This window comes from Eumetopias jubatus, unplaced genomic scaffold (assembly GCF_037043125.1).
Source record: "Eumetopias jubatus isolate StellerSeaLion01/CBP00866 unplaced genomic scaffold, mEumJub1_p1.0 scaffold_7, whole genome shotgun sequence".
Classification (NCBI taxonomy): domain Eukaryota; kingdom Metazoa; phylum Chordata; class Mammalia; order Carnivora; family Otariidae; genus Eumetopias; species Eumetopias jubatus.
In genome coordinates this window covers 33,526,497-33,540,570 of record NW_028274813.1, presented here as the reverse complement: position 1 = coordinate 33,540,570, position 14,074 = coordinate 33,526,497, and the positions used below count along the sequence as shown (strand labels likewise).

The window sequence follows — 14,074 nt, the reverse complement described above, 5'->3', positions numbered from 1 at the left end:
CATAAAAATTAAAGTACAGTGTGGCATTATATAGTGTTATATTGATAGTTTTCTCTGTTTTTGCTACTTAAATTCTTTGTGAAATTAATACATACCTCTAACAAAATCTAACAATATGGTTGTATTTTAAGTAAAAATGAGTATTTTGTCCACAATAACTCATGTCACTGAGGCAACCCATTCCACAGAACCTGCTACCTGCTGGCTGAGTCAGGCACATACAGTTTTTTATTACTAAAATTAAAAAAAAATTTTAAGTGTAGCGTCTCTTCTTATCAAAGACTCTAATAACATGGGGCTTGTATTCCCAAGTGGCAGCAGTCTGCTGGACCTTAGTGATGACTGTTGTCTTTTAGTGAGAGAGACACACTTAGTTCAACTATCTTAGTTCAACAGTTTCCACCACATCCAGTTATTATAAACTCAACCTGATTTTACTGCTTTTCTCAGTACCTTCTTGGTTGGTCCTTATGTGCATTAGAATTTGCTATCCCTGCTTTGGTTCTTGTCAGAAAGAAGCCAAATAAATAAAGCAAAGGCACTCCTAACAATTTATAAGGCTTATTCTCTCAATACCTTCAGGTATTTTTTTTAGGCAGCATAAATTAAACATGAAAATAAAATGTTACAGATTATTGAAAAATTCCATTTAAAACTAAATCTGAGATTCAATCTACTTTTTTCCCAAAATAAACATCCTTAATACTAATTGAAACATTGTATAGCTAAGATTTATTGAATTTTTAATCCTTTCCTCTGTATTTGGGTAAGTGATTAATATGTTCCTTCATTCTTTGAAACACACTAAACTGGTTCTGCTCTAATAGCTATTATGCTACAGAAAACCTGCAAATCCGAAGCTTACAGATGTATAACTAAGTCTTTATAAATAAAAGTGCTGTCATAATCTGTACATGTTACAAGAAAGAACTCTGATTTTTCAGAGGGCACAGCATTTTGGGAAGGGCAGGAATTACATTGCTTTTCATAATGGTGTCATCATAATGAATATTTTTATTAATAATAACAACTATCATTTATAATAACCATTCTCTTCCAGGGGCAGTAACTTTATGCTTTAGATACCTCATTTTAGGTCTCACAATAAATTCCTTGAGATTATAGATTAATAAATTGAAGTTCAGATATTAAAGATCTGCTTAAGTTCTTAAAGCTAATAGAGAGCTAGAATTTAGACAAATACAGTTTGAGTTCCTACTGTGCACTCTGTGCTAAGCACTGGCAAGACTGAGATGATTGCCTGCCCCCAACGGAACTTACAGCTGAGTGTGATTATACATCTGTGCTCCTTCCTGGTCAGGGGAAGTAATAGGAGTGGGAAGATGGCAGGCTGCTCGTTGTCTGGCTTTGTCTCTTACCACTTGACAGCTCTGATTTCATCTGGATTATGGGCTTTAGGAATGTTATCCCACCTGTCACAATTTATACCTCTTCTTGAATCGTGACATCAGGTTAGTATTCCAAGTTTGGATAGCACAAACTGATTTCAAGTTCTATAATCACAGAAGAGTGTTCCTACTTTCTCTGATAACACTAGTTTGTAGCTACTATTTTAAATATTTGTCTATGCCAGGAATTGTGCTTAGCATATATATTGTGTCTGATCCTTAAACCAACCCCCTAAGTATAGTATTAGTATCCCCGTTTTACAAAAATGACAGACCATATTCTCATTAGTTCCTCCCCTGGTGCCCCACCCTCTGTCAGAGTATGGGCTGCCAACTAGCTATTTTACAGTACAAGCAGTACAAGTAGTTTTATTGTATTAAAACATTCAAACTACAAAAAATGAGAAGCAATAAACGCTTCTAGAAGGATTAATACATCGTCTGATTTATTTTCATAGTATTGGGAAGTATATATTGATATTGGAAAATATTCATATAATCCTACCCAGTTATTACTTACCTTGATTCAAAAAGTTAAGCGTTTTTAATAATAAATTGTGCTTCTTTCCAATTGTTTTGGAAGATCTATATCTTTATAACATGGCAATCATTCTGTCTGAAGGGCTTAACTTTTTCTTTTTCAAAGATTATGACAATGAAGAAATCTTAACTTATGAGGAAATGTCACTTTATCATCAGCCAGCAAATAGGAAAAGACCTATCATTTTGATTGGTCCACAGAACTGTGGCCAGAATGAATTGCGCCAGAGACTCATGAACAAAGAAAAAGACCGCTTTGCATCTGCAGTTCCTCGTAAGTTTGGATGCATTCTCATTTTCCTGTGCTTTTCAGTTGACCACCTTAGAACCTAACTGGAGGGAAATTTTTCATCCAATTCATCAAAACAGTTTTGCCCAGGAAAGAGGAACTTTGTTTTAATAAAATCTTTTGAAAATTTGTAACTCAAGATAGTGATTATTGAGAAACTTCAGTTTTTCCTATGGTACTAATTATTTTCTAAATGAATTTCAATTTGGGCTTCTTACAATTCCCTGTTCAATATGGAATCAGCTCCTGGTTTTTTAAACTGATGCAGAAGACAAAAATTTAGACCTAATCTCTGAACATAGAAGTTCTGTTTAGATTATATAATACCTGGGGGGTGGGGAGGATTAAAAAAAAAAATCTTTGTGGAAATAAACTTTAGGAAAAGATGAGTGGCAGTGTTTTAAATGTCAGAAGTAATTTAAAGTGTAAGCATAACATGTGTTAAGGCAATTAAATATAACTATTATTAAGATATTAAAACATTTTTGTTCATTTCTCAGTCTAGAAATAAAATGAATCAGTGTTAAACACATGGGCTCTTAAGATTTCCTCAATTCATCTTTTTACATTTCATCTGTATTACAAAATTGAAATTTTCCCTGACTAGCAGAATTATCCCCCAACCTTACTCTGATCCATGCCCATTATTTTTACCTGATTTTGTTTGCCTAGATACAACTCGGAGTAGGCGAGACCACGAAGTAGCAGGTAGAGATTACCACTTTGTATCACGGCAAGCATTTGAGGCAGACATAGCAGCTGGAAAGTTCATCGAACATGGTGAATTTGAGAAAAATTTGTATGGAACCAGCATAGATTCAGTACGGCAAGTGATCAACTCTGGCAAAATATGTCTTTTAAGTCTTCGTACACAGGTAAATAAAGTTCTCATACATTTTTTCCCCCACTGATCCTCTATGTTTTTTAATGGACAAAAGAGCTTAGTCTCTACTGTTTCAGTTATAAACATTTGATTTAAGAAAAGTATAAATTACTAAATGCCTTCAGAATTCCTTATATTACTTGGGCTAACATATTTATCAAAGCACATTGTCTTAATAATGTTTTTAGATAGAAAAGGGCATGTTCCTGTAATCCCTGTTTTGGTAGAGTGCTTCAGTTTAGGAACACATGGTCATGCAATGGCAAAGGCAGGATCAAAACCAGTCTCCTAATTCAAACAGTCTGCTTTCTTTCGGGTGTACTTTTTCAGAACTACCTCTGTGTGTGTGTGTGTATGCGTGCAGACTAGTCTCCTAATTCAAACAGTTTGCTTTCTTTCGGGTGTACTTTTCCAGAAGTGTGTGTGTGTGTGTGTGTGTGTGTGTGTGTGTGTGTGTGTAGTTTCTCTTGCATTTAGACCCTGGCTGCTTTCGGGTGTACTTTTCCAGAAGTGTGTGTGTGTGTGTGTGTGTGTGTGTGTGTAGTTTCTCTTGCGTTTAGACCCTGGCTGCTTTCGGGTGTACTTTTCCAGAAGTGTGTGTGTGTGTGTGTGTGTGTGTGTGTGTGTGTGTGTGTGTGTGTGTAGTTTCTCTTGCGTTTAGACCCTGGCTGCTTTCAGGTGTACTTTTCCAGAAGTGTGTGTGTGTGTGTGTGTGTGTGTGTGTAGTTTCTCTTGCGTTTAGACCCTGGCTGCTTTCGGGTGTACTTTTCCAGAAGTGTGCGTGTGTGTGTGTAGTTTCTCTTGCATTTAGACCCTGGCTGCTTTCGGGTGTACTTTTCCAGAACTGTGTGTGTGTGTGTAGTTTCTCTTCTATTCTCCTTGTGTTTAGACCCTGGCACATGGTAACATTACTGCTTTATTTCTACTTCCTCCAAAATGGATTTTGAATATGGTTATTTATAATCTTTATGTGATCTTATTAGAGGATATTTTAGCATCACAGTTGTAGACCTTCAATATCATTCATTTTTATTTCATTATATAAACAGGGTAAGCTAATTTTGTGTGTTTGTGTGTTCCAGGTACACAATATATTCTTACAGTGAATGGTGGGATCTGGAAATACTGTGAATTGTTTGTTACACAGATGTTTGGAAACACTCATAGGCGATTTTTTTTTAAATTTTTTTTAACTTTTTTTTAATTTATTTATTCATGAGAGACAGAGAGAGAGAGAGGCAGAGGGAGAAGCAGGCTCCCAAGGAGCAGGGAGCCCAATGTGGGACTCGATCCCAGGACCCTGGGATCATGACCTGAGCCGAAGGCAGATGCTTAACCATCTGAGCCACCCAGGCGCCCCCGATTTTTTTTTTTAAATGACATTATTATTCCAAGTATATTATTGGGAAGTAGTTAAATAATGAAAATTATTGTAAATATCCAAAATATCTTTTGTTTAAATAGTCCTTGAAGACTCTCCGGAATTCAGACTTGAAACCATATATTATCTTCATTGCACCCCCTTCACAAGAAAGACTTCGGGCATTATTGGCCAAGGAGGGCAAGAATCCAAAGGTAAAGTTATTATAGTGTTGTACTGTTCCATTGAAAGTAAACATGAAACAGTGATGACATAACATGTCACAGTGCTTAAAAGCTATATCAGCTTGAGCTTTCAAACTGATTATTCTTTCTGCCATATCACTTTTCCCAAAATTGCTGTTGTTGCCTCTGGCTGGACTGTGGCAGCTCTCCAAAGCAGGGGCCTTCTCTCGTTCCCCACACATTCCCCATAGCTACCCCAAATGTATGGTTACCTTTGGCATTCCTTGAAACATCCTTAATCTTCTTCACATGGGTCTGTGTTATTTCCAGTAGGGATTACGTAACCCCCTGCCCTCTACTCCCAAGAAAAAAGTTCTCTGCAGATTCTTAGGAATTACCCACTTTTTTCTGCAGATACTCTGCATATGTAGGGAGCCACAGTTGGGTGCTCTTGCTTTTCTCTGATTGAAATTTATGTTCTGTTTGTCTTCTCCCTTTGGTCTTCTCACATGATCTGAAACGGTAAATTTTTTAAAAATTATTTTAGATGCTGGACATGGTTGAGGGTAGTTCAATTTTACTAAACATTATTAATAATAAAATTATATTAATGTGTTAATCCGAAAGCATTGACTTTATTTAAATGTGTGAAATGAAAACTGTCAAGTGACTTACTATATTGAAGTAACAAATACTTTTTCTTGTTTTTTGCTGATTTCTTAAATATTTCTGTTTTACAGAGGAATCATTCAGTTCTCATTTCATTTGCTCTCTCTAAATCTCTTTAAAAGCCATAAGCACACATCATAACACACTTCTTTATAAGATCCTTAAAAGTCAGTAAAAGCATATCACTCCTTTCCCATGGTTCTTGGCTGTACACCATAGCCACCAACCCTCTTTCTTCTTCCCCAAGATAGATCTTTTTCCATTATCGATCTACTTATATTTCTTATTCAGTCTATGTATGAAGGTTGTATTTTTAATGTCTTAGGCAATAGACAATCAGGGATTTTCCCATCCTACATGATGAGCCTTAATTCTGGTTGCTTTGTTTAGGCTAAATAGGTCGGCTGGCTAAAGTAGTGTTCACAACACCCTTTTCCATGTTTGCAACCAAAAAAAAAAAAAAAATGAGACATGATCACTGGCTGTTCTTGAGGGGGATCACAATAAAGAAAACAAAACTATGAAACTAAGTGCCCAGTAACTACTTTGGTAGACCACAAATACCATGGTTGTTTAAGGAAAAGGATGGACTAGAGTGGACTTCCTCCTATTTGTTCAGCCTAATTTTTCTATTTTCTAATATGCACTTATTTTGTTATGTTTTTCTTCTCCAAGGATTTAGTATCATGCAAGGGCTATACACCATTCCAAAACAGGTTAGGCAACTTTCTTTGGGTTGGTAGTCTCAGATAGTGTTCTCACGGGATTATTTATCCTATTATTTATTTTGAATTAGCTATCCCTAATTGAGTAAGGTCTAGAAAGATACCAATTAATACATATTTTTAGAGGAAGAACTTAATCAGTACCAAAATGGTTTAAAACTTTACAGTATGCTTGATTTTCTAATGAGAATTCTCTAATTTTTAAAAATTAACTTCATTGAAATTATTTTATATACAATAAAATGCGTGCGTTTTATTCAGTGAGTTTTGGCAAAACGTATACCTGTGTCACTGCCATGCCAGTTGAGATTTAGAACATTTTCATCACTCTAGAAAATTCTCTCATGCTTCTTTAAAGTTAACACCCCTCCATTCTTCCCTAGGCAATCACTAATTTGCTTTCTGTCAGCATAGATTTTTGTCTGTTCTAGAAGTTCATATAAATGGAACCATAGAGTTTAAGTTTGCAGATATCTGGCTTTTGATCAGCATAATGTTTTTGAGATTCATCAACGTTGCGTCTAACAGTAGTAGTTCATACCTTCGTATTGCTGAGTGGTATACCATGAGCTAAGTATATCACAATATATTCATCAGTTAAAAATTTGGGTTGTTTCCAATTTTGAGCTGGTGTGATTAAAGCAGCTGTAAACATTCATAGTCTTTTGGTGGACATCTATGTTTTTGTTTCTCTTGAATTGCTGGATCAAAGGGTAAGTGTATATTTTAACTGTATAAAGCTGCCAAACTGTTTTTAAATCCGTTTGATTCCATTTGTTCCCACTTTGGTTCCATTTGTTCCACATCCTTACCAGATTTTGCTTTTGTCGGTTTGTTAAGAATTTTTGCCATTCTAGTAAGTGTGAAGTGTTATCATTAAGGTTTTCATTTGCATTTGCCTGATGACTAATGTATCTTTTCATGTAGTTATTTAGGCATATTCTTTTATGAAATGTCTTTTTTTTTTTAATTGGGTTGTTTTCTTACGGAATTTTAAAAATTCTTATATATATTCTGGATATAAATATTTTCTCAAAATCTTTATCTTTTTTAATGATATGTTTTGTGTTTTGAAGATCAGAAGTGTTTTAGAGAAGCACACTTTTTTTTCTTATGGTTAACGATTTTTGTGTACTGTGTAAAAAAACTTGCCTGCCCCAAGATTATAAAGATTTTATCCCATGTTTTCTTGTAAAACCTTTCTCGTGTTAGCTTTTACTTTTAGGTCTATCATCTCTCAAACTAATCTTTTTCAGTGTGAAGTAAGGGTGGTGGTTGGTTTGGTGTTTTTTGTTTTTGTTTTGTTTTATAACACATATGGAGGATATTCCATTGCTCTAGCATCATTTCTTGAAAAAGACTATCCTTTTTCCCATTGAATTACATTGGTACCTTTTTTAAAAATGACCTGGCCAAATATGTAGCAGGAAGCAGGGTGGGGATTATTTCTGGACTCTATTCTGTATTTATGCTAATATCACAGTCTTGATTACTGCAGCTTTATTATAAATCTCAAAAAACAGTCATAAAAAGGAATGAAGTACTTATACATGATACAACATGGACTAACCTTGCAAACACTGTAAGTGAAAGAAACCAGTCACAAAATACCATATATTGTAATGATTCCGTTTTATGGGATGTCCAGAATAGGCAAAACTATAGGGACCTAAAGTAGATTAGTGGTTGCTTAGGGCTGGGGTTGGGAGAGAACGGGGAGTGGCTTCCTATAGATATGGGGGTTTTGGCTGGGGAGAGGGAGATGAAAACACTCTAAAATTGTGTTGATTGCACAGCTCTGTGACTATAGTAAAAACAGTTGAAATCATTCACTTTAAAACAGGTGAATTGTAAATGAATTCTATCTCAAGAAAGCCATTACCAAAAAAGAAAAATCCCAGCAGGTGTTTCTATAGAAAGTTAAAAGATGATTTTTAAAATTTATATGGAAATTAAAAGGAATAACTAAAACACTTTAGAAGAAGAACTAAGTCAGTGGTGGAGGGGCACCTGGGTGACTCAAGTCAGTTAAGTGTCCAACTCTTGGTTTGGATCAGGTCATGATCTCAGGTCATGATCTCAGGTCATGGAGTGGAGCCCCGTGTCAGGCTCCACACTCAGCAGGAGTCTGCTTGAGATTCTCTCTCTCCTTCTGCCTCTCCCCCCCGCCACCCGCCCTGCTCTCACATATGCTCTCTCCCTCTTAAATTTTTTTTAATTTTTTTAAGATTTTATTTATTCATTTGACACAGGAGAGAGCAAGCATAAGCAGGGCGAGTGGCAGGCAGGGGAGAAGCAGGCTCCCTGCTAAGCAAGGAGCCCGATGTGGGGCTCAATCCCAGGACCTGGGGATCATGACCTGAGCTGAAGGCAGCCGCTTAACCGACTGAGCCATCCAAGGGCCCTCAAATAAGTAAATCTTAAAAAAAAAGTTGGAGGCCTTTTGTCTTTAATTTTATTATTTGTCTCTTTTCTATTTAATTGACTTATACTTTGGCTTTAATTTGCACTTGCTCTAGTTTCTGAAGAAAACTTAGATCTTTACGTCTTTTTTTTGTTTTTAAGATTTTATTTGACAGCACAAGCAGAGGGGCAGCAGGGAGAGGGAGAAGCAGGCTCCCTGCCGAGCAGGGAGCCCAATGGGGTGCTCAGTCCCGGGACCCTGGCATCATGACCTGAGCCAAAGGCAGACACTTAAACGACTGAGCCACCCAGGCGCCCCTCTTTTCTAAAACGAAGTTATAAATTTCCCTCTAAGCAGTTCCTTAGTTGCATCCTACAAATTTTGACATTATGTTTTTTCTCATTTTTCTCATGTCTTTTCTCATGTTTGTCATTTTCTTCTTGAACAGATGGGTTATTTAGAAGTATGTAATTTCCACAGATTGGGAGATTAAAAAAATATTTTACTGATTTATAATTCCACTGTGGTCAGAGAACATAGTCTATAAAGATGTGAATCTTTCAGAAATGTTCTCAGCCTTATTTTATGACCCAGCATCGGTTCTGTCTGGGTGCACGTTCCATGCACACTGGTAAGAGTGTACAGAGGGCAGTGTATCTTACTGCCTTTTTATTCCACTTATGTTTCCTCTCCTTTGGTATTTCCAGTAGTGCTTTTTATCATACAGTAGAAGTGTTGAATAAAAACAAGTCCTCAATTTTAACTCTATGAAATTGTGCTAATCAGGAAAGTGACGGTGTTCTCACTGGATGCAGAATGTAAATAATCAGTTAATCTGATTGTACTCTGAATCTCTCTGCTAGAATGGGGGCCTGAGAGTGGTACACTGATAGTATGAACTGTTACAGTCAATTTGGCCTGTAGGCCAGTTTTTTCAGTCCAGAACTTTTTGAGCAAAAACAATTTTGTTTATCTTAGTCATGAATTGTAATTTGAAAAAATAGGAAATTATAAGCCATTTTAGCAAAAGACAAAATAATGCCTTAAATTTGATAAAAACTAGGTGGGTTGGTTCTTTATGTGAATCTCTGTGAGATGTAGGGCTTTACATTTTAACTCTAGCACCACAAATTTTAGATTCTGTTTTGACTTCTGGAATGTTCTTTAAGTAGTCTTGAGATTTGAGTAGACCTAAGCTTTAGCAAGAATGTTACAGTGTGTTCAGTTATAATGGTGTAATAGAGTCCCCTAGGAAACAAAGGATTCTGTGTACCACAGCCAGATGCACAACATTCCAGAATGAAAATTAGCCACACAAGAAACTGCCTCAGGACAGGCCGGAGCTGTCGTATTTTTAATGTTTTCCTACTGTTAAAGAAGGTCAGCCAGCTGAATAAGTTGTTTTGTATTGTGGGTCCAATATGGTATTGGTGTGTGACTTTTATATCGGAGACATTTGGACTTGAGTTAGTCCTCTTCATTGATGGGTGATTTGGGGGCAGTTTTACTTTCTTGAACACATGTCCCTGGTAATCAGAGGATTCTGTGTAAGTTTCACACCCTACCTTACTACCTGCTCATCTGTGTGAAACAGCTGTTTCCTTTACCCAGTGTTTTAAAGTAGCCTGCTCTGTATCATTTCCCAAACTCTTCTTAGAATACTTTTTTTGCATCTTTAAAACCTACTTGGTGTACTGAAAACAGAGAAGCAGTTTACAGCCAAGTTAATTCCCCCAGAACATTAGATTATTAAATCTTGGGTTGACCGGGAGTGTTTTCATAGAAGGATACCCATTCTGTTGATCCCTTTCTTTTCCCATAATGTTTACCCTGCTTAACTCTGTAATAGATCTAAAGGACAGCAGATCTTTATAAATCCAAGAGTAGATGGCATTTTGGGTCCTACCAACCTTGCTTCAACCTGAAAGTTTCACTCTGCATTTCAAAGATGTTATGTTTTTAGGGAAAGGTTATGATGTTCTAAAATGCTTGAAAACAAATGTTTGTAGGGAATTCTAAGTAACAGTCTGCCTTGAAGCCTCTGGTGAGTAAAACAGAAATACATGAAAACCTGAGTAGCAGTATAAACAGGTTATATTGAGTCCCTGAAGACACCAAAGGATGATAATCACCGAGGCCATCACAGGGTTGAAGAGGAGGTCCTGAAGTGGCATATTTTGAGAGGCAGCAAACAATAGAAGGCCATTTTTTTGTTCTTCAGTCATCGCTGACTCACTGTATATTTTGGTAAGGAATGGCATTACCTCAGTTTTTGTCTTGTCTTTCCAGCCTGAAGAGTTGAGAGAAATCATTGAGAAGACTAGAGAGATGGAACAGAACAATGGCCACTACTTTGACACAGCAATTGTGAATTCAGATCTTGATAAAGCCTATCAGGAACTGCTTAGGTTAATTAACAAACTTGATACTGAACCTCAGTGGGTGCCATCCACTTGGCTGAGGTGAGGGAAACACCCATTCTATGATATGATTGGACTTGATCTGGCAAACTGCCACTAGGAAGAGAGCCCTGACACTTCAGCAAGACCCTGAGGTGGCAGACCAAATAAGCTGTAGACCTGTTCTTTGATCTCAAACGAGTGAGAAAATTCCCTTAGGCAATTTGTGCATAGCAGTCTTTATTCTCCGTACATGGCTTTAGAGGTTCTTGCCTCCTCTGGGGATTCTAAATGGAAGCTTTCAACAGACCAGTTCCATTTTATCCATGTAAAAACCTTTTAATTGTTTTCACCTAACTAAATCTTTTCTGCCTGGTCCTATTTCCATGAAAAAACTTGTCTGTATATGCACAGTGGTCCATGTCTCACATAGTTAAAGTACTGATGCTATTTAACAGTTAACTTAAAGGACTTCATGGCGGGGGGCGGGGGGGGCTGTGCTTCTGTGTACTGGGCAGGACAGTATTTGGTTAGAAGGCTGGTTTTGTCATCAGAAATATTTTCCTAAAATGTAAAAAAAAAAAAAATGGCACCACTTTGGTCTCAAGCTACTGTTAGGCTTGAATTCATTTGTGTGTCTTTTAATTCTAAGACATTCCGTTAGAAACACGTTTTTTAGCTCAGACTTTGTGGATCAGATTTCACTGCACACTCAACAGATTCTGATCTAGTTAAATATATATAGCATATGCTGATTTTTTTAATGATTTTCTGAAGTTTTTGCTTAAATTATCACAAGTGATTCTATAACCTTGCTTCCTTCTCTGATCTGCATAGTACAATAGAATGTGTAAGTAACACTTTCATGAATGGCAGATGGTCATATAAACTTAGTTTTTTCCTCATGATGCAAATCGTTTTTCATATATGAGAGGACATAGCACATTTGACAGTTTTGCATTTTTATATATGAGCACGGTATAATTTGATGCCTGTGCCATATGTAAGTAATAAACTGGAATTCTGGGATAAACATAGCTGCTGTGCTGTATACTAATATTTACTAGGTGACCAATGGTCATTGATAACACTCATTCAGCATTGGAGTAAAATTATATCCAAGGGGAAATACTGTAACAATTGACTTTGAGATCACAAGGAAAGGATGACCTGAAAGTCATTTGAACATTATAGGAAAAGAACATGGGGGGTGAGGGGGGAGTTAAGCGTGCAGAAGCAGCTTTTTATCCTATCAAGTTCTGCCTCTTAATGACCAGAATGCAGTGGCTTTGCTCAATCATAAATGTTTAAGCTAATGGGGTCTTCATACTGTTTCTGTAGCTGCAGCTATAAAATTCAACTTCTGCAGTTGGCACGGAAAGTTAATTTGTAGTCTTTTCAAGCCTTCAGGGATGGTGTGATGTGTGTCAAATGACCTCAAATGTGAATGTCTTTTATTTTTATGACTTTAGCTACAGCATTACCTGTTCCCAAAGCTAAACACTGGAATAACATGGAGTTGTCACTTAATTTAACGTAAGCAATTGTTGTAAATGAGTAGTTTGTCTCGTTGTTGTGTATATATTTGATTTCTATGTAATTTTACTTGAACAAATGTAGATAGTATATGTTGCCTTTTCTGTTCAAATCTGCATGGCCTTGAAGTCGGCTGCAATGTGTCTTACATGGAAATACTTTCAAGATAACCGTTCCTTAGGAAGAAAGTAACATTCCTGGGTCAGGGGAAGGAATGCCATCCTATCTTTTCAGATCTGAAACACTCCAGTTTAGGACAGAGAAAACCAAGGAATATTAGCACTTAATCTTTTCAGTTTTCCATTTTACTTTCTCTTAAGGAATGAAAGGTAGTCTATGGTAGACAATGGAGTTTTATGAGCTGCTTTTCCTAAGGGACAACTGCTTTCGGCCCTAAGATCTAAAACGTTGGCAGTTGAAGTAGCTATGGGCCGGTTCCTGAGTTATCCTGCAGGCCGTAGAGCCACGCGAGGGCCATGTGCTTTCACAGGCACATCCCCTACACCAAGGCACATGCCATGTCCTAGTATACTTAGCTGACAAAGAGATTTTGGGGGTCAGTGAAATCCTGCAGTTCTCTCCTTATCAGCAATGGGAGAGGGACAGAAATGTTTATGTCCCAAACTTTTCTCCGTCTCAGTGACATGGATGTGTTGATATTCAACACAGTCCCTAAACAAAGTGAAAACTTAGTTGTTGACCTCCTTAAAAAAAAAAAAAAAAAAAGCCTTGCTATACACCCAATTGCCCGGCCGCTCTGGCCAGTTCCGTTTCCTGTCCTTTGTGGCTCTGATTGGAGACCCCGGTGTGGGGGAGGTCTTAACCACTTACAGGAATGATGGCAATAGCTAATAAAATGCACAGTAGTTTAAATAAGGAAATACCTTCCTTTGCTAAATTTTCGTAAGTCAGAACAAATGGAAAAGAATAGTATTTAGACTAATCCAGATTTGCTTTATGTGAAAAATGTATCTGAATTTTCTTTTCCCTTTTCTCATGGCCTAAGGAATAAGTATTGATAAGGAATAATTTGAATGTAGATTTGTGAATGTGTATGGAAACTATAAACCAGGGATTTAGCCTTAATAAAAGGTAACCTTTCTGACATGTTAATCCCCCTTTGTACTCTTACCTTGTATCTGCACTGTTCTCGAGTTGTCATACTGCACACCGTATTGTAAAAACAAAGTAAAATTATATTTCAAATAAAACCATTGAGTACGTTCCGTGTTTACATCCTCTGCTAGTCAAGGTTTCAACTCACCTAACCACTCGGTCTGCAAGTTTTTGCCAGAAATAAGTCCACTGGAACCTCTGCGTGAAACATAAAATACCTTTTAATTTATTCTTCATGGTGGGGGAGTGCCCCCTATTGGCACAGACATAGGTTCTGTTTCCTTGTTTTAAAAAAATTTTATTAAAGATAGTGTAACACTGTGAACTTAAACATTTTCTAGGAAAAAACGTATGTAAATACTCGGGCAAATTCCACTTATATGCAGCCAAGGATTTGCGGGGACAAAGGCTAGGGATGTGAGTTGACAAATACATAACATTCACTTTTCTACTGTACCACTCTCGATCTCCCAAAGGAGGCAATCATACCAACAAAAAGTGTCACACAAACACACACTCTGGCTTTCTATTCATGATCGTTCCCTTCCCCTACGGATCA

At 37.0% G+C, this 14,074-nt stretch overlaps 1 protein-coding gene and 1 long non-coding RNA gene across 4 annotated transcripts in view; one reads left to right on the top strand and one right to left on the bottom strand.

Moving 5' to 3' along the window:
* The window catches only part of PALS1 (protein associated with LIN7 1, MAGUK p55 family member), a 78,106-nt gene extending 64,132 nt beyond the window's left edge, over window positions 1–13,974 (top strand). For all 3 annotated transcript variants that reach the window (XM_028119030.2, XM_028119159.2, XM_028118976.2), the window contains 4 exons: window positions 2,056–2,223; window positions 2,911–3,113; window positions 4,586–4,696; window positions 10,754–13,974. In XM_028119030.2, coding sequence (XP_027974831.1) covers window positions 2,056–2,223; window positions 2,911–3,113; window positions 4,586–4,696; window positions 10,754–10,930 — 659 coding nt within the window. In that variant the 3' untranslated portion in view covers window positions 10,931–13,974. The remainder of the gene's footprint in view (window positions 1–2,055; window positions 2,224–2,910; window positions 3,114–4,585; window positions 4,697–10,753) is intronic.
* Window positions 2,884–11,365, bottom strand: LOC114221214 (uncharacterized). The gene is made up of 3 exons (XR_003611711.2): window positions 10,597–11,365; window positions 5,069–5,180; window positions 2,884–2,997 (listed from the first exon to the last, which is right to left on the bottom strand). It is a non-coding gene; the product is annotated as an uncharacterized LOC114221214 (long non-coding RNA).
* Window positions 13,975–14,074: the final 100 nt, after the last annotated feature.